We start from the raw sequence: 23,281 nt of genomic DNA, 5'->3' as shown, positions 1-23,281 counted from the left end.
GAGACTATGTGTATGGTTATTTTTTTAATAAAAGTGAGATTAGTAACTTATTTTTCCCCACTTCATATATGTGAATCTATTTCCATTTCAATAAAGATACATCTACATAACTTAATGGTTGTATGACTATATTAATTAACAATCAACTTTCTTGTTATTGAAATAAATACTCTTTCCATATTATCCTAAACGAGAAAGATTAAACTTACTGGTGTATGATCACTCCATTGCCAGGATCCTTGTAAGTCAGGGCTCCTTTTATTCAAACCTATCCAAAGCCAACGCTGGTCACTATGTGAAAAGGAAGTGTTAAGAAAATTTGAGCACAGCATTTGGCAAAAACATTTAGCATCCACATCTCTAAAATGCTTAAGACATGTAAGCTTATTCAGAAGTCCTTCTCACTAACTGAGAAACATAGTTTCAAGCTATATAAACAAGTCTCCTGAAATGAAACTGAACCCTATTTACAGGGTAGCTATCAAAAAAGTACCAGACTTTTTTAAACTAAATTTTATGTTATTTTCTTCATATGAAAGGCAAAAACTATTCTGCTTTGAAAAACTTAGGAGGGGGAAAAAAGTGTATGATTAATTCAAAACTTTTACTGAAGAGCTTCAATTTTAGATAATGTTTTCAGATACAAAAACAACCATAGCATTTCCTTAAAGCATTTGTCTATAACTATCAAGTATCTTTTCTTTAAAATGAAGAACTTGGCTAACCTTTGGCTTGGCTAACCTTTTATTAAATGAGATTTAAAAAAAAATTTAATTCCCTCTGCCCACTAAGTTTAAAGTAAAACAAGCATTCAAGTTTCAATATTTTCTAAATACCAAACTCCATGGGTTATACCAGAGCAATATAATTAAGCAATCACTTAAGTGAATATATTTAACCGTCATAACTATGATGCTTTTATGTACAAGGCATTGAGCTATGTGCAATGATGATACAGAGAAGTACAAGACATAATATCTACCCTCAAGTGGCATATAAACTAGTCAGGGAGACAAGATATATATGAACAAAGAAAATATGAGGCCATTTTTGAAAAACATCAAATGATAAAAATTTGCATACATTTTAAGCACTACAAAAATTTCGGAAAAAGGAGAGGTCACTGTGGACTGTAGGAAGTCAGGAAACATTTTGTAGAGTTAATAGGACAAAAGACAGTCTTTGAAGAATTGCCAACATTTCTTTCGAGCCATAATCTAAGTGTTTACCACGTGCCAGTATTCAGGTTGGCTGAGCAGAGAAAGGATAGGCATTCCAAGGAAGAATACATACAACAACATATAGAGGCAGGGACATACATTGTAAGTGATCCCTTCCCCTCAATTAAACTTATACTCAAACCAGGGAGATATTTTCAATAAATTGAAGCGATATAACCATAAGAAATTTCTCCACCTCTAACTTCATTTGAAAATACTCTCTAAAATATAGTATACTTCTTAGGCCTTAAAAAGTAGACCATTTACCATGCAATTTTTTTTTTGGTGGGGGTGGTGGGTTGGTGATGCTGGTTATTTCCATATAATTTAACCTTCTGATTGTATATGTCATGTACCACCAGTACAAGAGTGAATGTTATATATGCAAAACAATGCATACATAAATGCTAAGTATAAATAGAACACATATTAGAAAAGGGGTAGAACCCAAATCTAAAGTTAATCCCTACTCTCAAGTTCAGTAGAATATATGGAACATATGGAACGTACAGTTACAAGACTGCTGGGAAACACAGTAAGTCTGCATTTAAAAATATTTGCCAGTGAATCCAAGGCAGGAACAAACTTAATTTTAAATTAATTTCTCACTTTTTAATGAAATAACTGCTTTTCTTTGTCTCTTTCCTCTGTTCAACATTCCCTCATATTTTAACATCAATAAGCATGTTTTTCACCTTACCAACCTCAAGCTTTTCAACTTACTGCAATGGAATATGAGGGCGGTCCCCTTTCAGTTTTTATTGTTTTACTGTTTTCTTTCAGAAAGAAAGATTACCAATTTGCAGAGTTAAGATAACTCCAGTGGAGACAATTAAGTCTAGTTTGAATTTAGCAGCTAAAAAAGGATTTTGCAGTTTGTGTCTTCAACTAATCAGAGCTTTCCTACGGACTTCCAAATGTATCATACTTTCTGATTGCTGGATTTCTAAACCACCAGGTCTAGATAATTGCCATATACATTATAATTAAAGTCAGACAGCTAAAATAAAGAGGAGGTCAAGTTTGCTTCCTCAAACTTCACTTCTTTCTAATTTTTGTAGATTATGTATTTGGGCCTGGAGAATTTGTGCGGAATTTTGTGTTTTCCTAAAGTAAGCATTAGATATTTTATCTTCTTTGCACAATCAACAGTACGACTGGAAGATGATCAAAGATCGTTTGCCATCTGCATTTATTCTATAGGCAGCTCCCACAGAAAGCTTCTTTAGGGGTCTGTCCCCACCATTTCCACTCAGTCTGCTCTTAGCTCCCCATCTTCCCTTAGAAACCTCTGCTTTCAAGCCCATTTCTGCCTCCTCTGCTGCATCTCAGAGAACAGTTTCCTAGAGAGAAGTTTATCCCGTTGTCCGAAGCTTCTCATCTTCACTACTTTCTGAGACTGAACTTCATTGCAACCCAGACCTTTATAGTTTTTAGCTTCCATTTCAAGAGATTTATTATTCGGTTATAAATATAGTAAATAGTAGCTACTTGTGGGGTTTTTTTGTGTGTGTGGTAAGAGGTGGAAAGTATTTCCTCATTTGTAACTTCTTCCTGGTTTGGCCTGATTTGTCTGTAGGTAGATAAAGAGAAGAAGAAATTCGAAATCACATTAATTGTTGCACACCTCTAATGTGGATTTTCAAAAATTCGAGGGAAGAAAAAAAATTTGTGGTTAGAAATGGATCATAACTGAGGAATTAAATCAAACTGAAAATTTCTCTCTGTATATAAATTTCTTCTGCTCCAAACACTAAGTATATGGTTTTAAGGCTATGAGGTTAAGAAGACATTGCACGAAAGGTTACTTTGTGTATTTGCGTTAAAATTTCTACTCTCAATCAAATTTCCTGCTGCATCTGGTTCCTAAGGAAAACAGCACCTCAACCATAACCCCCAGTAAACACTATTTGATGAGGGCGCTTAGTCTGCAAAGCCTTAGATTTATATCCAAATCCACTCATGCCACATCACTGGAGGTAGTGCATACAGCAGCAATCGCACTGCAAACAAGGCTTTCTTCCCTAATCCTAAAACTACTTTCGTTCTACAATGGCTTTCCCTGGTGGGCTGCTGTTAAGAGTTGCAAAGATTTTAGAGCCTTAATGATCTGGTGCACCATGAACCCTTTTCATTGAAATACAGAGACATGGAACTTAGATTGTGAGAAGTAGAGCAGTAATCTGACCTTATTCCTTGGCAGGCAAAACACAATTTGGGCAATGGACGTCTTGCTGAGCAAGGTCAATCCCTGCAATAAAAAGCTAAGGTGTTCAAGGAATAAGCTTTAGAATCATTTTCTGATATAAATGGGCTGGCTTCCTTTCTTCCCTTCAAGCCATGGTTATAATATTGAATAAGTTTTAGAATACGTTGTCTAAATATAGCATGGGCAAATGATCTCTCTATTAATGGAGCACGTATTAAGCAGACGTTACACTCTGCTTAATACATGGTACTATATTAGCTGCTAGGATGAGTACAAATAAAATATAGTCCCTATGAGTGAAAGGATTAGGTGATGTGTTTTTCCTTTGTGCTCTTCTGTTTTCTAAATTCAATATACATTTCCTCTGTGATCAGAAAAAAACCTAATCATTGTATATTCTGTAGAAAATAAAGTATATGATAGGAATAGAAGAAAATGGAAAAGATTTACACAAAATGTTAACTAAGTTTATAACTAGGAGCTAGGATTTGAGGTGATTTTAATTTTCTTCATTATCACTTTTTACATTCCCCAATTTTACATAATGAACCTGTATTTTTAAATTTTTAATTGAGGGGGAGAACTCATCAAGTGTGATTAGAAATTAAAAAATCAAGAAAGAGTCCTTAATTACCTCTCAGACTTTTGTTTTCTAGTGTAATTTGTTCTGTATATAGAAGCTCTTAATGATCATTTATATCATATATGATATTCCATTTTTCATCAACTGATTCCCACAAATACAGTTGCCCCTTGGTATCCACAGGGGATTGGTTCCAGGACCTCCCTCATACCAAAATCCAAAGATGCTCAAGTCCCTTATATAAAATGATGTAGTATTTGCATGTAACGTAAACATATCCTCCTATATACGTTATTTTTAGATTACTTATTATACCTAAAACAGTGTAAATACTATGTAAATAGTTGCCAACATGAGGCAAATTCAAGTTTTGCTTTTTGGAACTTTCCAGAATTTTTTTCAAATATTTTCGATCTGAAGTTGATTGAATCTGCGGATGTGAAACGTGTGGATATGGAGGGCTGACTGTATCCACAACCTCATTGCTTAGTACTTATCCATGGCTCCCTGAACCACTTAAAGGTTCCTAATCTCTTGCTGGGTTAGGAACTTGATTCAAAACCCAGTTTGTTTATGTCAGTATTTTCCTTAAAGATACTTTAGCTTAGACAGTATGATACTGTGTGTGTCAAGCTTGAGATCTAGGGGCTAGCAAGCTGCCCAGCTGAAATTCTCTCTTCAGGGAGGGTCAGCAGGGCATTACAAAGGTTATGTTCCAGAGGCAGCCACCACAAGGGAGACTGCAGTCCAAAAGCCGTACCTGAGACTTTGGTTGTTAGCAGAGTAAATGTCAGAAATAGGTTAATATCAGCAAACTTAGAAGCTTGTTAATCAGCATGATCTTAGAAATGGGCACTCATTGGTAAAATTGAAGATATGAGGAATAGCTAAAAATACTTAGGGACACTCTCACTCTTCATGAAAGGGTATGAGAATCTCGTGAGGCTGGTATCTTGTACCACTGGAAATGGATCTACGTCCTGATCCCTCTTTTTTAAAAAAGTTTATTTATTTTTATTAATTTATTTTTGGCTGCGTTGGGTCTTTGTTGCTGTGTGCGGGCTTTCTCTAGTTGTGGCGAGCGGGGGTTACTCTTCATGGCAGTACACAAGCTTCTCACTGCGGTGGCTTCTCTTGTTGTGGAGCACGGGCTCTAGAGCGCAGGCTCAGTAGTTGTGGCTTGCGGGCTCTAGAGCGCAGGCTCAGTAGTTATAGCGCACGGGCTTAGTTGCTCCACGGCATGTGGGATCTTCCTGCACCAGGGCTCAAGCCCATGTCCCATGCATTGGCAGGCGGATTCTTAACCGCTGCGCAACCAGGGAAGCCCTGGGGCCTGATCTTTTAATGGTCCCATGTCCAGTCATTGGGTCAGGTGACTGGGACTGCCTGATGCCAGCTATAGTGGGAACAGAAGAATCCTGCTTTTGGAACATTGTCACATTTACCTCAAATGAGCGTTCCATGCCAAGATGGTCACTGGAACCTAAAAGGACAGACTACCGGGATGTTGTAAGCTTACAAGACAGGTTATATAACATGTTTTTTGCCTGCTTCAATGACTGTTTAATAAATGTATGTCTGGAAAGATTCGGTCTGAATATTGCATTCATTATACTCTACTCTCAAGGTTGTGGGCAGTAGCTAAGAAACACTCACCTTGAAAGAAACTTAAGAGTTTGTATATTCAAATTAGCTTAGTGTGCAATGAAATTTTGAATATTAATTTCTAATGCTAGAAAATGAAGTCTAAAATACTAGAAATTATACAACAGATGCTTAATAAATGATTATTTATGGAACGCATGTATTGTATTTTTCATCAGATTCCAAGCACACTGTAGTGAGACTTTACTTGCTTTAATGAAGAAAATACAATCGTTAGCATATTGATGCAAATCTGGAAAATGTGGAAAAATGTTCAAACATTTAAACACGCATTCAAAATCTTATCTTCCAGAGGTAACAACGATGATCTTTTCTGACGTAGTTTTGCAGTCTAATTTTTGATGTAAATAGTATATTTTCTACTCTTTTATAATTTGCCTTTCTTCCCACTTAATACATTATAAATACTTGCATGTTGTAATGTTCTTTTTTAAAATCTTAATGAACAGGGGATAAATTCCAAACAAAGATCAACAAAAGTGATGATACTAGGCATCTTTACCTTTTTTCTGACTTTCATGGAAATGCATTTAATGTTTAATCATTAAGTGTCATATGGCTATTGGTTGAACTACACTTCTATTTTTAATTTAATAAGAAATTATGTGTTAATTATGTTAAGTATATATTTATATATAAAACCACGAATGAATAGTGAATTTTACCAGATGCATTCTCAGCACCTATTAAGATGATCACGTATTTGACTAGATATATAGAGTTCCTAATACTGGCCCAACCTTGTACTCTTGGAAGAAATCCTACATGATCAAGGCATGTTATTTTGAGGTACTATAACACAGTCGGTTAAGAAAGTGGGCTCTAATGGGTTCATATATTGGATCCTTTATTTACTAACTATATAACCTTGGGCAAGTTGTTTTACTTCTCTGTGTCTCCATCTCCCCATTTAGATAAAATGGGCATAGTAACCTACCTCATAGGCCGTTGTAAGGATTAGTTAGTAGAAAATACTTAGGACATTATCTGGCATGCAATAAGCAGTGTATCTGCGTTTGTTATTGTATCCCCCGTTAGTATTTACTTTTTCAAGTCTAGATATGAGGTTGGTCTATAATTCTTTGTGCTATCTTTGACAGGTTGTGATATCAGAATTAGACTATTTGTGAAATAAACTGAATGCTTGCACCAGTTTCTATGTAATGGAATACAATCTCTTGGTTATACTACTGAAATACGTGGTAATGATCTCTTTTTTAAGATATGAAGGAGATCACATATAGAACCATATATGTAGTTACTATCTTTTTCTTGGAAGAAATTCTTTGTTAACTTTTTCCATTTTTTCCATGGCTATTGGAATACTGGGTTTCCACTTATTAAATCAATTATATACTAATTTATATTTCCCTAGATATTGTTCACTTTAATAATTTCATTATAATAACGTAGAATTATGCATAGGATTCTTACCAATTAAAAAATTCTCCATTGAAAGGATTTTATAATCTGTTACTTAGGTTTCATTTTAAGTATCTGTTTTCTTTTTTGTTTTCATGATTTAGTCATCAGTAGATTTTTTTCCTCTGTTTTGTAGTTTTATTTCTAGAGATAAAACTCTAGGATTTGTCAGTTCTACTGCTTTTCCAGTTTCTAATTAATTCATTTCACTTTTATCTTTATTAGGTTCTTTCTTATGGTTTCCTTTTATTTATGTTGATAAATATTTTAACTTTTAGGTGAATGCTTATTTTCATTATTTTTGTTTAATAATTAAAGCCCTTAAAGCTATTAATGTACCTCCAGCTATAGCTTTGGTTATATCTCATGAATTTCAGAATGAGTGTTTTTATTATCATCTATACAGTTTTGATTTACTTGCCAAAAGAGTTCTTAAAAACACTGAATGTTTATTTTGTAAATAAGAGTCACAGATGTAGAAAATAAACATGGATATGGGGGGGAAAGGGTGGGGGAAGGAATAAATTTGGAACTGGGATTGATACATACACACTACTATATATAAAATGGATAACTAATAAGGATGTACTGTATAACACAGGGAACTCTACTCAATACTCTGTAATGACCTATTTGGGAAAAGAATCTAAAAAAGAGTGGATATATGTATATGTATAACTGATTCACTTTGTTGTACACCTGAAACTAACACAACATTGTAAATCAACTATACTCCAATAAATTTTTTTTAAAAAACACTGAATTTTTAGGTGAAGGGGATTTGATTTCACTTCTAATGTAACTTGTATAATTCTGCCACTTTGAAATGTTAGGGTTTTTTTTTTTTTAGCCTAATAGATCCATTATTTTAAGTGATCCAGGCAAAGAGCTTGAAGAGGAAGTATATACAGACTTTTTAATCTATAAATAAAGAGGATATTATTAAATCAATCTTAATTATACTATTCATATGTTCTATGTTATTTCTATTTTGCCTGTCTCGTTCGTTGATAAATGAGATGAGTGTTAGAGTCTCTCATTACTATTTTTTATTGAAAAATTTTAGCAATATAATTAATATTTTTGCTTTATACATTTTGATATCTTAAGTCAAGGTTCTTGACTATTATAACTTCACTGTAGATTGTACCTTTAATCAATAATAAGATCTCATTTTCCCATTTAATGTCTTTTTACTTCAATTGTATTTTATCTAATATTAATACTACAACTCTAGCTTTTTCATTCACATTTACACAATATAATTTTGCCCATTATTTTAATTTTCCCATTCTAAGTTTTACATTAAGTTTGTGATTATTAACTCAATGCTACTTGGGTGAATAAGGCCCATACAGCAAATTATAAAGAAATAAAATAACATAAGTGAAGTGGCCAAGGAGTAATAAATTGGAGACCATAACAAATTGGAGAGTGATGCCACATTTTGGTGGGCCATTGGCTAATCAGCACTAATTATTGCTGCAATATGAAAATGATGCCAGTAGTTTTAATTTTAAAAAGAGTGTCAGAAAATATGGATTTTATCAAAATGTTTTGATTCTGAAACACTTTGTGGTCCCTTCCTTCCAGGAAAAGAACATAATACTCCTAGGGCTGGAAAGGTACTAATTGGCAAGATTTGTTTTAGGTATCTTTCAACAGCATAGAGTTGGGTTTCATTACTGAACACATTTGCAAACTTGGACTTAAACATAACTGATAATGGATACATTTGGTCTTCTGCCATCTTCTTTATGCCGGACTTTATGCTTTGTTATTTTATTCCTTTATAATTTGCTGTATGGGCCTTTTTTTCCCCACTCATTACATATTCAGTAGATGAACATACTCTTTACAGTTTTAAAAAAATACAAACTCTGTGTTTCTAAATATGATTTCCAGGTAAAATGAAGAATTTATTATACTTTCAGTTTTCACAATCATTTTATCTCTTTACATCTCAGTTTTTATTTACAAACAGTTATAAACTCTGGTATTAACCAGAGTTAACACCTGGTTTTATTAAAATATTCTTGTTTCTCTTTCAGAATTTAGGATAATTACATTCTAACTTTAGGATAATTTAGGGTAATTTTATAATTACATATATTGCATTATTTAGACTGGGACTATGTTTTTATGTTATGTATTCTTCCTTCTAATTCTTTAACAACAAAATACCTGTTCATGTGTTTTGATTTTTATTCATCTCTCAACTGGAATATGTCTGAAATTTTTTTCAAGTAGGGAGCATTATCAATTACTATCTTCACAAATGAAAAACCACACAACTGGGAACTAAGATCAACACATTGCCCACATGTTCCAGTTCAAAACTCTTTAGATGTCAATTTTTAAAATGCCTTCTTATATTTAATGTCCTAGAGAAGAAGGCTAGCTGGATTTTGTGTTTTGGTACCTGTTTTATTTTTGCTATTTTTCTTTGAAGTCTTTGTTTTTTTGAGTCAAAACGATCAGGAAAGTATTCACTAGGGTATGTCCAGGTGGTGATTTCTTTTCCATAATTTTGCCTGGTATACCCTGAATCCTTGATTTACAAGTTCTGGTCTTCTTTTTTTTTTTTCCGGTACGCGGGCCTCTCACTGTTGTGGCCTCTCCCGTTGCGGAGCACAGGCTCCGGATGCGCAAGCTCAGCGGCCACGGCTCACGGGCCCAGCCACTCCGTGGCATGTGGGATCTTCCCGGACCGGGGCACGAACCCGTGTCCCCTGCATCGGCAGATGGACTCTCAACCACTGCGCCACCAGGGAAACCCCAAGTTCTGGTCTTCTTTTCGATTCAAAAAGTGACGGGAGGGACTTCCCTCGTGGTCCAGCGGCTAAGAATCTGCCTTCCAATGCAGGGGATGCAGGTTTGATCCCTGGTCCGGGAAATAAGATCCCACATGCCACGGGGCAACTATGCCATTGCGCCGCAACTACTGAGCCCCCACATTCTGGAGCCTGCACGCCACAACTACAGAGCCTGTGTGCCGCAACTACTGAGCCCACGATCTCTGAAGCCCGCACACCACAACTACAGAGGCTGTGTGCCACAACTACTGAGCCCACGATGTCTGGAGCCCGCGCACCACAACTACAGCGGCTGTGCGCCGCAACTACTGACCCACGATCTCTGGAGCCCGCGCACCACAACTAGAGAAAAGCCTGTGCACTGCAACGAAGAGCCCATGTGCTGCAATGAAAGATCCCGCATGCTGCAACTAAGACCCCACACAGCCAAAAATAAATAAATAAATAAATTTAAAAGTTCATTCTCTTAAAAAAGAAAAAAAAAAGTGAGGGGAAAAATAAATTGTGAAGTAGAAGCCCCTCATACCTATGATTGTCCCCAAAGCTTCAGAAAAAATTCCCTCTATGGCAGCAACACCTTGCCCATATTTCTCCACATTATCTTTAAGGACACCAAGAAAACTGTTCAGGAATCCTCCTTCTACATAACATCAAAATCACAGTGGCTTATTGACTCCATCTTTGTTACATCTCTGATCACTTCCTTACTGTCCCATCTTACTGCCCTTCTTCAATGTAGTTTTCTACCAGCTGGGCTGTAATAGCCTTATAATTAATTGTTCTGCATCTACCTACCATGTCTGTCTGTCTGTCTGTCTGTTTCTCTCTCTCTCTCTCTCCACACACACACACACACACACACACACACACACACTTTGTTTTTGTTTGTTTGTTTTTTGCCTATTGACTTACTAAACTCCTTCCCTGGCAAGAAAGGGTGTTTCAATTTTATACCCAAATTCCATTTTCTAGCTAAGTTCTTTGGCTCATTTCTCTTTCACCATATCTGTATATTCTAGTCCCAGTTCCTTTGCTTATGTTCTGCTTTCCCTGGCTTTTTCTCCCATCTTAACTTTCAAATATTACCTTACTTCCTAAGAACCATCCTTCTTCATAACATTTTCCCCAATTATACCTCCCAGAAACACTTCCTCCCTCCTCTAAATTCCCATGGCCTCTCCCTACTCGTGTTCTAGATTTTTCCACCATACTTTTCTTATCCCCACTGCTGCACACTATTACACTACACAAAGGGTGGGGTCTCTGTCTCCTTCATCTCTGAATCCCTCATAGCGTCTTGCACATAAAAATGTTTGATGTTGAATGACTGTTAAAGTACTGAAAAACCCTTTTAGATAATAAAACATGTCAATTCTGAATACCTAGAGGACATCAAATTTAACAGAGAAGATCTCATTCTAAAAGTATTACCTGAACTGGTCTGTTAGAAAGTGAAGAAATTTCTTTATTTCATCCATATGACTGAAGCTAGGAAGGTGCCCTCCAAGTGCTTGGCAGAATCTCTCAGCTTCTTCCCAGTTCCTCTTTCTTACAATTCTTTCTATATGAAATAGCTTAACAAAATATAATGTTAATTTGTTTCCTGGTATAATCATAAAGTATTCATAAGTTCAAAGTCAATTACAGTCAAATGTGTGGGCCCCTGAAATGGACTCTTAGAAGCGTAATAAAGTCATAGGTAAAGGCCCATATACTGTGACACAAACAGGTCCTGTTGAAAGTGTCAACTAGAGGCCAGACTGACACGGACCCTAAAGTAAAATTTTTGACGTGTAAGAAGTGACAGAACTCTTCATTTGACAACAATAATTAAAGGGATATGAGAATCGTAAGCAAAGTATTAGCATGGCATGCAGCTCACCCAATTTCCCAAAACAAAAGAACCCTAGGAAAGAGCCAGTTCTGGCTCTGGCCCTGCTCTTTTGGGTAGCACATGCGTTTATATGGGAATAAGTCATCTGACACCAGAGGTTCAATGATACCCTGACAAGGACTCTGTGCTCCCAAACACTTCAGGAGGTGATGTATATGTCTGGGAAGGAGCACAGTTTGGACAAAAACATGGACTAGGAGAGTAGACAGATAGCTTCATTGAGGGATTGAATGAGAATATTACTTTACCTTATAACAAGACAGACCTGAGGGGAAACTATGCCAGCCTTCAGGACAGGGGTCTTCAGGCTTGGGGGCTGCTTTTTCAGGCTCAGGGTGCTCACTTATTTTCTTGCAAATTGAAAGTGCTCTGAAGCTTCTGCAGTCTTTTACCTCCCACTTTCCAAGAGACTTTCCCGTAGCCATAGCCACACACCCTCCTGGAGAAGCTGGGGTTGAACAGAAAAGTTTAATTAAAAATAACATTAAAGGGACTTCCCTGGTGGTCCAGTGGTTAAGAATCCACCTTCCAATGCAGGGGACGCGGGTTCGATCCCTGGTCAGGGAACTAAGATCCCACATGCTGCGGGGCAACTAAGACCGTGCACCGCAACTACTGAGCACGTGAGCCACAACTAGGGAGAAGCCTGCATGCCACAACTAGAGAGAACCCAGTGCACCACAACAATGATCCCGCATGCCTCAATGAAGATCCCAGGTACTGCAACTAAGACCCGACAGCAGCCAAAAAATAAAATAAATATTTTTAAAAAACATTAAAAAATTAAAGCCCAAACATTTTCTAGTGCCTACACACTTTATTTGATTCAAAGTGGGGAGAGAGAATAGTAAAGAAAATGGAGGAAATAAATGTGTTGTTCACAATAATAATGATGACAGTAATACAGAGAAGTGTTTACTACTTGCCACGTACTATTCTAAGAGGATTAAGTGAATTGATCCTCACATAGAGTGGATTCTATTGTCACACTGAGGTACAGTGAGGATTAGTGATTTGTCCAAGGTCACATGTGAGAAAGTTGCTGATCCAGAATTGGAATCTAGGTGGTGTGTGTGTAGAGCTGTACCCTAAACCACTATGATGCTCAGAACAGTCTAAATCGTTCATATTCACCTAACAGCTTTCAACAGTTTTTAAGCAACTTAGTAAACCTCAAAACAAGACTCTCAGATTCAGATCCAAAGGAAGAGCTGGTACCATAAAGGTAGAAGGAGGTGTGTGGTAATATACATTTGTTTCTATTAATTTTATGGCAGCCAGAATTTTATTTACTCACTACAACATTAAAAGATAGTTTGTATTGTCAGATCCATTTCCAGATGAAGAATTAGTGACTTGCCCACAATCATAGTTAGTGAGTGGAGGAGTCAGAACTTGAACCCAGATTTGTCTGGCAAAATGCCATGCTCCCTTTCCCATTACATCACACTGCTGAAAATGCACAGAGGACAAGAAGAACATACATTGCAAAGTAATAAGGACAACTTCCATTCCATCACACAGAGAAGCCATATGGTCTCATGTCTCATTATACAAGGACAGCAAGAGGAACAAGGAACTGGGAAAAATAATGCTGTGTTACCCTGGATGGGTGTGCTATTTTCTCTTATTCTACCCCCTATCCATGGCTTGCCCAATGCAAACCAAACTGGCTGAATCTGGGAGTAATAATGGTAAAGAGGACTTACAGGCAGTCTTTCTGGCTACAGACTGAGAGAATAGCTATTACAGCTACTTCCTAAGCACCCCTGCCCCCGACCACTGAGGTTTATCCATGAAGAATGTGACACTGACTCTAAAATGTCTGAGTGTCTATAAAAGAAATCATGTATTTTGTATTTTAGAACATTCTAATTTAAGATGAAATTTAACCAGGATTAGCATCTGCATCCTCCATCTTCTACAAGTAAAAAGATGACCTTGTTATTATCAATACCACTCATATTTATACTGATGATCATGTATTACAAATTTTGTGGGCATTCTCTATTTCAAACAGTGTGTTTAACTACACATTCACATGTTCCAATTTCTATGTTATAAAAATGGTCTTCATGATTCCATTATACAAACATAAGAAAATATAAATAATTCAAAGGAAGAAAAGTCGAATGCTGTCTCATAAAAAACGAAAGTCCTCTAAAAAGCATTGAATTAGAAATCAGATCTGGATTTTAGCAATTCAATAACCAGGTAACCTTCGTCAAGTAAGTCACCTTTCTAAGCCTCTGTTTTCTCAACTCTAAAATCAGAAGGGCCTTCTGAGGCCTTTTCTGGCTCAAATGTTCTGATTCTATGACTAATTATGGTCAACGCTTTAGGCTAAAGAAGGATAAACTACCTTTCAGAAAAAATAATACCTATAATACATTGCCTCCTTAATTCTCACCCATTGAGAATAATAGAAATAAACACATTCAATTTTGCAGAAAGAAGTTAAGAAGCAGAGAGGTGAAAATGTAAAGTGCTCCTCAATGAAGCTTCTAGGTTCTGTTTGAGACTATGTGGAAAAGATAACAAACTCACACTGATGCTTCTAGCTCTGTGCCATTAGATGGTGGTTTCTGAGAACTGAGTTTTCTAGCTTTTATTGGGTAATTGCCGAGGATTTCATAGGGAAGACATAGTCGCTGCTTCTATTTATGGTTCCGTAGACAGACTCTAGTCCTGAAAATCATCATCTCCTTCGTATTTCAAAGGTATGTGAAGAACAGATTTGGGAGGAATGCTGCCTTTCACAAGTCACTGTATTCTACTGCTTTCAAGGCTAAGGCACTCACCTGGCTCAAGAAAATTCCAGTTGGAAAAGGTTACAGCCCGCTTTATTCCACCAGCACTTCCCCAACTATACTCTCCACTTGCATCTGTATCTCTCAGGCCAGTCCAGAAGTATTTTTCTGGAGACTTAGTATACTTTTTAATCATATCGTTCAGGTATTCTTGCTCAAATCTACAAAATGAGAGTCAAATTAGTAGGTGTTTTTTACAGTGACTGAAATACTATATAAATTGAAGACGCACTTTTTTTAGGAAGATTATTTAGCAAAGGAACCCAGAGTTAAAAGTTCACACCTGCTAGTTACAGTCAGATTGCAGTTGGTTCCAAAGGGGACCTCATCCTTGTAAATCTTGTAACAGGCTTCTCCATGTCTCTTCCAGCCCTAAATCAGAGGAAAAATATCACACTGTCTTCTGCACTTGATAACAAGCCAGTTTCTGTTACATAAGTAACATCTTACAACTAAGGGAAATTAAGGACATGGACAGGGAATTTAAACACATGATGAGAGTGGGATACAATTTCATAGAAAACCTCCATAAGCCTGTGAGCCTGTGTCAGACAGAAGGAATGTCTTAACTTTCTTTACCCCTAATGCCTAGCTCATCATAAAAGTATAACAGTTGTTAGTTCAATTATTTTTGAATAAGAATAATACAAGTAAGAGAAGTAAAAAATTAGCATTGAGGATATAATCATATACATTTTTATAGAAATTCATGAATAGATAATTAGTTTTCCTATAACTCTTTCTTCTTCTGTAAGAGTGCCGATATCTATGATTCACCACCTTCTGGCTTGCTCTAACGTATAAATGAACAGAACCTAGTAATTTCTTCTATTTTCCAAGTCTAAAGTATTTAAGTCTCAACTACCATATCTAACCAAGAAGGTATAATATTGCCTAGAAAAATTTCCACAGGGGTTTTACATACCTCATCTGGAGGACACATCTTATCAGATCTTGTATCATTCAATTTTTCTCCCTTTTTCTTACATACATATTTAAGTTTCTTTTCACATGATTGGACCTTCCACTGACCTAGCTTTTAAAAAAACAGAAAATAATTTTTCCCACAAGAGAAATTATTTGCCACACATTTAGAATTGAACTCTTATCTTAAGTCAAGATAGTTTCTTCCCACAACTATCAGGGAGGGAGAGGGGGAGGAGGGGAAGGAGGAAAGGGAGGGGGAGGAAAGGAATATAAATGAATGATTAAATCTGAGAACATACTCCTAGAAAATGCTACCCAACAAACCTGGAAGCCTGTTACTTCAGCATCACCTCAAGGTCACAGTGGGGATGAATTTCATTTTCTTATAAGAGTGACAATAAAACCACCAAAGGACACTATACAGAAGTTGAAGAGAGAAGAACCCAGCCCACAGAGTTGCCAGAGTTCTAGTCCTCTTCCATATGACACAGCCAGTTTGTCCACAGGTTAAAAAACATTGGGGCAATGATAGCCAGGACATGGAAGCAACCTAAGTGTCCATCGACAGATGAATGGATAAAGAAGATGTGGGACATATATACAATGGAATATTACTCAGCCATAAAAAGAAACGAAATTGAGTTATTTGTAGTGAGGTGGATGGACCTAGAGACTGTCATACAGAGTGAAGTAAGTCAGAAAGAGAAAAACAAATACCGTATGCTAACACATATATATGGAATCTAAAGAAAAAAAATGGTTCTGAAGAACCTAGGGGCAGGACAGGAATAAAGATGCAGATGTAGAGAATGGACTTGAGGACAAAGGGAGAGGGAGGAGTAAGCTGGGATGAAGTGAGAGAGTGGCATGGACATATATACACTACCAAATGTAAAATAGCTAGCTAGTGGGAAGCAGCCACATAGCACAGGGAGATCAGCTCAGTGCTTTGTGACCACCTAAGGGGTGAGATAGGGAGGGTGGGAGGGAGACTCAAGAGGGAGGAGATATGGGGATATATGTATATGTATAGCTGATTGACTTTGTTATAAAGCAGAAACTAACACACCATTGTAAAGCAATTATACTCCAATAAAGATGTTAAACAAACAAACAAACAAAAGAAAATTTGGGGCAGGTCACCTAATCTCCCTGTCTGAGTTTCCTCATATTTAAGATGATGATGGTGATTAGAATAGCTACTCCCTAAGAATTTAGAATCAAAAGTTTCTGCCAACTCTACTTCAGTCTAGACGTCAAAGTTCCAGCTTTCAAATGTGCTCCTTAACATTGATTTTGCTTAAGTCACTCTGCTTTCTTTGAATTAAATTTTAGTAAGTCAATTGTGATGCGGGTCAGTTTTGAATGTTGGAAGCTGTCTAGATCAGCCATCAGTTCACTCTGGCCTATGGGACCTCATTTCTATCTTTGATACTCTTTTAAAGATATCCTGTGTACCCTTTTAAATGGAGCATTAAATGGGACACCCTTCTAAATTCAGCTTTACACCTTTCTAAAAACATCTTTACTATTGAAACACTTCTAAATAGCCCTACCATTTATGGCTTCCACTTAAGTCTCTCTAGAAGTCTGAGTGACACGACTGGCCTCCCAAACAATTAGGAGTCCACAGGAAAGTGCTACAAACAAAAATATAGAGATACGTATGTCCTTTCGGCTCAATAGTTTATTTTGGACTCTTCTGAAAGTCCAAAGCATGCTCAGTAAACATTTATGCATTCTATAGGAGTAAGATAGTCTCTGAACAAAGTCAGACCTAATTTTTTAACAATAGTTTTTCAGTTCTTAAAGTTGGCTTACTTTGATCTGAACATGAGAAGATGGGATTTTCCAGGTCACATTGTGGCTACCTGCTAAATATCACACTGGTGGTACTGAGAGAAAGCAGCTTCTCAGAAGCAATCTGGCACAAGAATCTGAGCTCTAAAGGGATTCTCTTGATCTGTTTCACACCAGAGAAGATACTCTCAGACAGGAATTGGATTGCTTCTTTAGTAATTGCTTTATTTACCTTTTCTCAGCAGCTACTGGAAAGACAGTCTACAGTGTTTTTACCTTTTATTTTCTTTCCCAGCTTAAACACAAATATCCCAACCAAAGTCATCTTATTATTATTATTAGATTTTCAGGTATAACAATAAGGATATAAATAAACTTGAGGAGGTTTCCTACCTTTCCTAAATAGGAAACACAGTTGGGAGTCTTATTGTAGGGAACATGTGGCTCATTCTCATCCCAATAGGTCAGAGTAACTTCAGTACCATCTGACCACTGAAATAGAGTTGGTGTATTTATGTTCCTAAGGCCTGTCCATACTTCTTCTTTGGCATCTAAAAGAAAAATGTTTTATTTGTTTGGTTACTCAATTACATACTTCAATATGTACACCGCTACTGAGTTTTACATTCTGATATGGGGTGTTAGGAGCCTTGACGGTATTTTTTTTCTTTTAAAATTTTAATTCAGTAAATGGTACTCTTAATTAACCTGTAAAAGCATTGATAAGTTAGGCAGGCCCGATGATGAGGGCTTTTCAGGTCACTTATACAGGTAGGGTACACAGGTGGAACAGCTGTACTATGACCTGTAGGCTGGATGTTCCTGATACCTGGTTTAGATAAACCTTGCTTTATGAGAAATAATGAAACTCTACAAATACAGTCATAGATATTCCAATTAGAATAAGGATATTGTCCATCACGGCCATGGAATGACTATACTGCCTTCCCAGGTAAAACAGCTGGCACCATGCTGGCACAGAATAGGTATCTAGTACTTACTATTACTATGGGTGAATCCTAGGAGGAGGTCTTAATACTGGCTCTCTAGTGTTTCGTTCTTCATTTTTCAGCTTTCAAATAATTATAAAAGTGAAACAATCGTCACTTAAGTGTTGGGAGTAATTTAAACAGCATTTAGCTTATGAGAAGAGGGAAATGATTCAATCAATGGTTGTACTGTCAGGTTGGTAGCTGCTAGCTACATGCGGCTATTTAAAACTGTAAATCAATTAAAATGAAATAAGTAAAAATTCAGTTCTCCAGTCGCCCTAGCTACATTTCAAGGGCTCAAAAGCCGCAAGTGGCTGGTGGCTACTGAATTGGACAGCACAGATTACAGAACGGTTCCATCACTGCAGAAAATTCCATTAGACCATGCTGATGTACAGGATCAAACTGTAAGCTTTTCATTCTTGCTAAGAATCTGAAAACGGGGATACTTTCAAATGTTTTAAACCTCTCAAAGAGGATATCTTAAAAACTTACCCCCATTATGGAGTTTTGTGACAATCAGCTCCACATCTGCTAAAGAATGAATGCTGATGAGGTCACTGCTGAAGGTTTTGCATTTCATATGTGCCTTATCCCAGGAATCGCTTTCATTTACCAGCAGATAGCAAAATCCATTATTTGGCAGCCAGTCTGCTGCATCACAGCGGGTATCTGAGTATGTCCAAACATCTGGAGGAAAAGAAGCTATTTATATTCCAGTAAAGACACATCTATTTTGAATCAATATTTAAATTCCTGAATATTGAATTGCAAATTCTTCTTTCTTGAGTCATAAGACTTCTGGAAAACTGGAGAATGCGATGTCAGATCAGTGACATGCATTTTTGTGGTGCCTAAGGTATACATAACATCATAAGAGTGACTGCAGGGATTCAGATAATAATGTGACTTTAAAGTGATACAAATGTGCTACATGGCTGGCCACAGACTATTTAAAGAGGGATTGCCCTTAGTCCTAGTAGACAGAAGAAAAGTGTGGGGTAAGCCAGTTGTTGACAAATCTCTTCCTGGGTATGGGATTTGTGAGGTTCCCCTCCAGTCTCTGACTTTGAGAGATTATGAAGTTGAGCCTCCTTTGCATGTATGGTCAGCTTAGCAAAGGAATGTGCATTAATGCTCACTGTTGAACAGAGAACAGGCAGAGATTTAAGGAACATAATAAAACATTTATTCACTTCACACCCAAGAAATGGCATCACTGGAGGAAAAGGGCATCTCTGGACCTCTTCTTTCCTCCCCTCTGCAGGTCCTACAGTCCATGGAATGAGGGACTCTTTGTTTTGACTATAATAAAACTCATTCAAGTGATGGTCAAGAAAGATTAGAGAAAAAGAGCAAGGTATAAACCATACAAAATACTTCTACCTACCCCTCTTAAAAGAACTAGAAAACAGTTTGGCTTTTCAGGCTTCATGGATTCGGACCACTTGGAATGTTTGTTATAAGAAAACATAGCATCTTAAAAATGTGGACAGTTTGATTTTTACTAAACGATAAAATTCAGGTTCAGCTTCTCACACTTGTAAAATAACTCAATTAGCTTTAAGGTCCTAAAATAGCGCTTATTATTATGATATTTTACAATTATAATAAAAGAACAGAGGGAAAAACACCCATAATTGAACTTGAAATAATTATTTTCATATTCTAGTCTTTGTCTCTATGAATACATATTTTTACAAGATTAAAATGATAGGTAGGCATATGATTTTGTTCTGCCTTTTTTTTTTTTTTTTTTTTGCGATAGGCGGGCCTCTCACTGCTGTGGCCTCTCCCGTTGTAGAGCACAGGCTCCAGACGCGCAGGCTCAGCAGTCATGGCTCACGGGCCCAGCCGCTCCGCGGCATGTGGGATCTTCCCGGACCGGGCACGAACCCGTGTCCCCTGCATCGGCAGGCGGACTCTCAACCACTGCGCCACCAGGGAAGCCCCTTGTTCTGCTTTTTGTATTTTCCTGCTGGCACAGTTATTTTAATAAATGCATACTGTTCAATCATGTGGAAGCATCTTAATTTACTTAACAATTGATACTACAGGATATTTATTTGATCTATCATTAGTCATCCTGGTTTATTTTCATTTGTGCTGTTTTTTCTGCTATGCCTTTTATTGTATGGACTAAATTTGGTTTGAATCAACTTGGAAGATAAATGTTCATTTTCCCCTATTATTTTTTAAACTTAAAATATAGCTTTATGCTCCTATTTGGATGATAAGAAATTTTATGCTTTATTCTCTTCCCCCAACATTCCTTAAAGCAAGACATTTTAAAACCTCCTCTTCTCCTCCCAGTTTTAAGTATTAGTTTTTCTTATTCAGTGAGGATTTAATCAAATACCAGGTATACGGTGGGCGCTGTGAAAGACAGTAGGGTATTTCTCTTCTCCATTCTTTCAAAGACTTTTCTTTCAAACTTTTAAACTTTTCTGCAGCTCAGAAGTTGCAGCTGTCCTGTGTCTCTCTTATCCCCGAACTCCCTGGAAAAAAACCCCTCTGTGCACATATTTTGTCCATCTGCACCCCTCCTTTCTACCTGACTTAGCAACACAAAGAACTAGTCTGGCAAAGAAGGAGAGAGAGGTGGGCAAAGAAGGGGTGGGCATTGTGGGGAAGGGGGTGGGAACATTCCCGTGTCCATCATTTTTTACTTCCCACGGAGGTAGGTAATATGTAAGACCTGGCCTTAAAGCCGTGGCCCTCAAACTTGAGTGTGTATCAGAATCACCTGGAAGGCTTTTTAAACCCCCAGATTGCTGGTTCCCACCCTCAGAGTTCCTGATTCAGTAAATCTGGGGTAGGTCCTGAAAATTTGCATTTCTTAAGGTACAGGTGAAGCTGATGCTCTTGGTCTGGGGAAACCACTCTGCTCTAGAGAAAGAAGAGCCACCTGTGAACAGAAATATATTTCCTATCTAGAATATCTCTGCCTTCTCATGGGCATATACCAAACCAAAACTTTACTCATGTGGAGTTGATAATATCTAACCACAGGTTCAAAACCAAATACTCCCCTGCACTGGCAGTATCAGGTGAAGGAAAGGGGAAAACAGGTATCTGAAATGGATTCACTTAACTTCACAAAACTGTAATTGTGGCACCTCTTTGTTGGAGGAAGTGAGAAAGGTACCTGTCAACTCCACTGTGTTATTTAACAGTTTCTTGCAGACGTAGGGCAGTTGAGCCTCACAGGAAAAACTCTGCCACAGACCCGAGTCGGCATCCATTCTCGCACAGCTTGATCTGTCAATTATAGGTGCACTCGGCACATCTTGAACAGCAGGATTTTCAAAGAGTTAAAAGAAGAAGGTTGGGGGCAAGGGTGGTGGTTAGAAAAAAATAACTTGTATTCCTAATTTTCTGCTTTTAGGGGGACTCATAAAATAGTTAAAACTTTCAACTAAATTGAAATGTTTAAGCTGCAATGGACAATCATGTGCTTACCTATGTCTTCTTAAATACAGGATGTGGCGGGGGCGGGGGGGGGGCAGGAATACTCTGATCTGTTGTAGTTAATTTAAAAAACAAAACCAAAAACCAAACCTCTGCCCCAAACCAACTTGCATGTCATATCTTGTGGTCAGTAGTTACCCTACACAATAAAAATACCGATTTATGATTCTGCCATGCCTTTAAGGCTTTAAGATTAAATTCTCTTTAAAGATTTTATTTACTGAGATAATAGAAAATTTATTTACTACTTATAAAATTCCATTAACTAAAATGCCCCATGTATTGGTATCTTATTGTGCTTAACTTGTTTTTCTTATATGTATGCAGAATATTTTGGTACTGAAGTTAGTGTTAACTTTTACATTCTACATTTGTCAGAAGCCTATGGTTTTATTTTTTAAAAAGGTATCTAAACCTTCTTTCCAGGGGGAAAAAAGGCATTTTGGCTAGTTAGTGAGTTAGGGTTTGTTTATTTAGTATAAAATTTTCTTTAAGGTCTTTGTGTATTAAAATATAACCATTATGTTGTCAGTACTTGGGTGCTGCAGTGGAAGACACCAAGAGTTTGAGGAACTATTTCCATATCAGAGTTAAGCTGCAGATGAAACACAACATGGGTCAGTCATGGACACGTCAAGTCCTCTCAGGGACACAGAATGGTTCCTGGGCCACGTAGCGGGGCTCATTCTGCTCCTATCTAAAAATGCAGGGTCACTCTAAAGATTAGGGACAAATGCTCAGTTGCCCATGCTGGGGGTCAACTTGCCTATAATGGAATCACAAGCGTGTAGGAAAAAATATTCTTCTGAGAGGTAACCATAATAAGAGTTGTCAAGGTTTGAAATTTGTACAAGCTCTCAGGGGATGGGAAGCTCTTATTTTTTTTGAAGCCTGTGCTCTGTGCATAGTAAGCGGAAGAGGGAGCAATTACCTGGGTCCCAGTTGAGAAAGTTTAATGGCTTGTGGTCTGACCATTCCCAGCCTCTAGCAGAGTACAGCTGATTTAAACCAATCCAGAAAATTCTTGGAATGCCTTCTTTTTCTGTAAGAATTACACATTTTTAAAAAGTGACAAAATTACCTGTTATAATCTAAGTCAGACTTAAGTTTATACTAATAGCAAAAATATCTGAAGGCCTTGATTATGAGGCAGGAACCCTGTAGGAGGCTGTCTATCCAACAAAGGCAGATGATGTGAGAGGCAACAAAACTGCAGTCTATTGAGAAACCCAAAGGCTGCTAAGTTAATTCGCTGCTGCTTTCCCATTAGCTTGTCCAATTCCCTTTCTTCTAGTAAGAACAGAATTTTCTCAGAGTAGATGTTTCACTATCTACTTTTAACCCTCTTGTACTGATATAGAAAAAGTAGTTTCCATTACATATCTAAGTTTTGAAGGTCTGATTATATTCCAGACTGACAGTTTACATTCGTTAAGCACATATCATTTGCCAGGTACTAAGGACATAAAAAC

The 23,281-nt window shown here is 37.2% G+C and overlaps 1 protein-coding gene across 3 annotated transcripts in view; it reads right to left on the bottom strand.

The window, feature by feature from the left end:
- CD302 (CD302 molecule) overlaps positions 1-23,281 on the bottom strand; it is a 130,297-nt gene that overhangs the window by 86,201 nt on the left and 20,815 nt on the right. For all 3 annotated transcript variants that reach the window (XM_060016725.1, XM_060016726.1, XM_060016727.1), the window contains exons 5-14: positions 22,741-22,851; positions 21,487-21,627; positions 18,834-19,028; positions 17,740-17,897; positions 15,545-15,655; positions 14,903-14,991; positions 14,611-14,780; positions 12,058-12,257; positions 11,347-11,489; positions 210-291 (exon numbers count right to left, since the gene is read on the bottom strand). In XM_060016725.1, the coding sequence (XP_059872708.1) occupies positions 210-291; positions 11,347-11,489; positions 12,058-12,257; positions 14,611-14,780; positions 14,903-14,991; positions 15,545-15,655; positions 17,740-17,897; positions 18,834-19,028; positions 21,487-21,627; positions 22,741-22,851 (1,400 nt within the window). The remainder of the gene's footprint in view (positions 1-209; positions 292-11,346; positions 11,490-12,057; positions 12,258-14,610; positions 14,781-14,902; positions 14,992-15,544; positions 15,656-17,739; positions 17,898-18,833; positions 19,029-21,486; positions 21,628-22,740; positions 22,852-23,281) is intronic.

Source organism: Delphinus delphis, chromosome 7 (assembly GCF_949987515.2).
Source record: "Delphinus delphis chromosome 7, mDelDel1.2, whole genome shotgun sequence".
NCBI lineage: Eukaryota > Metazoa > Chordata > Mammalia > Artiodactyla > Delphinidae > Delphinus > Delphinus delphis.
This window is presented reverse-complemented; position numbering and strand designations above follow the sequence as displayed.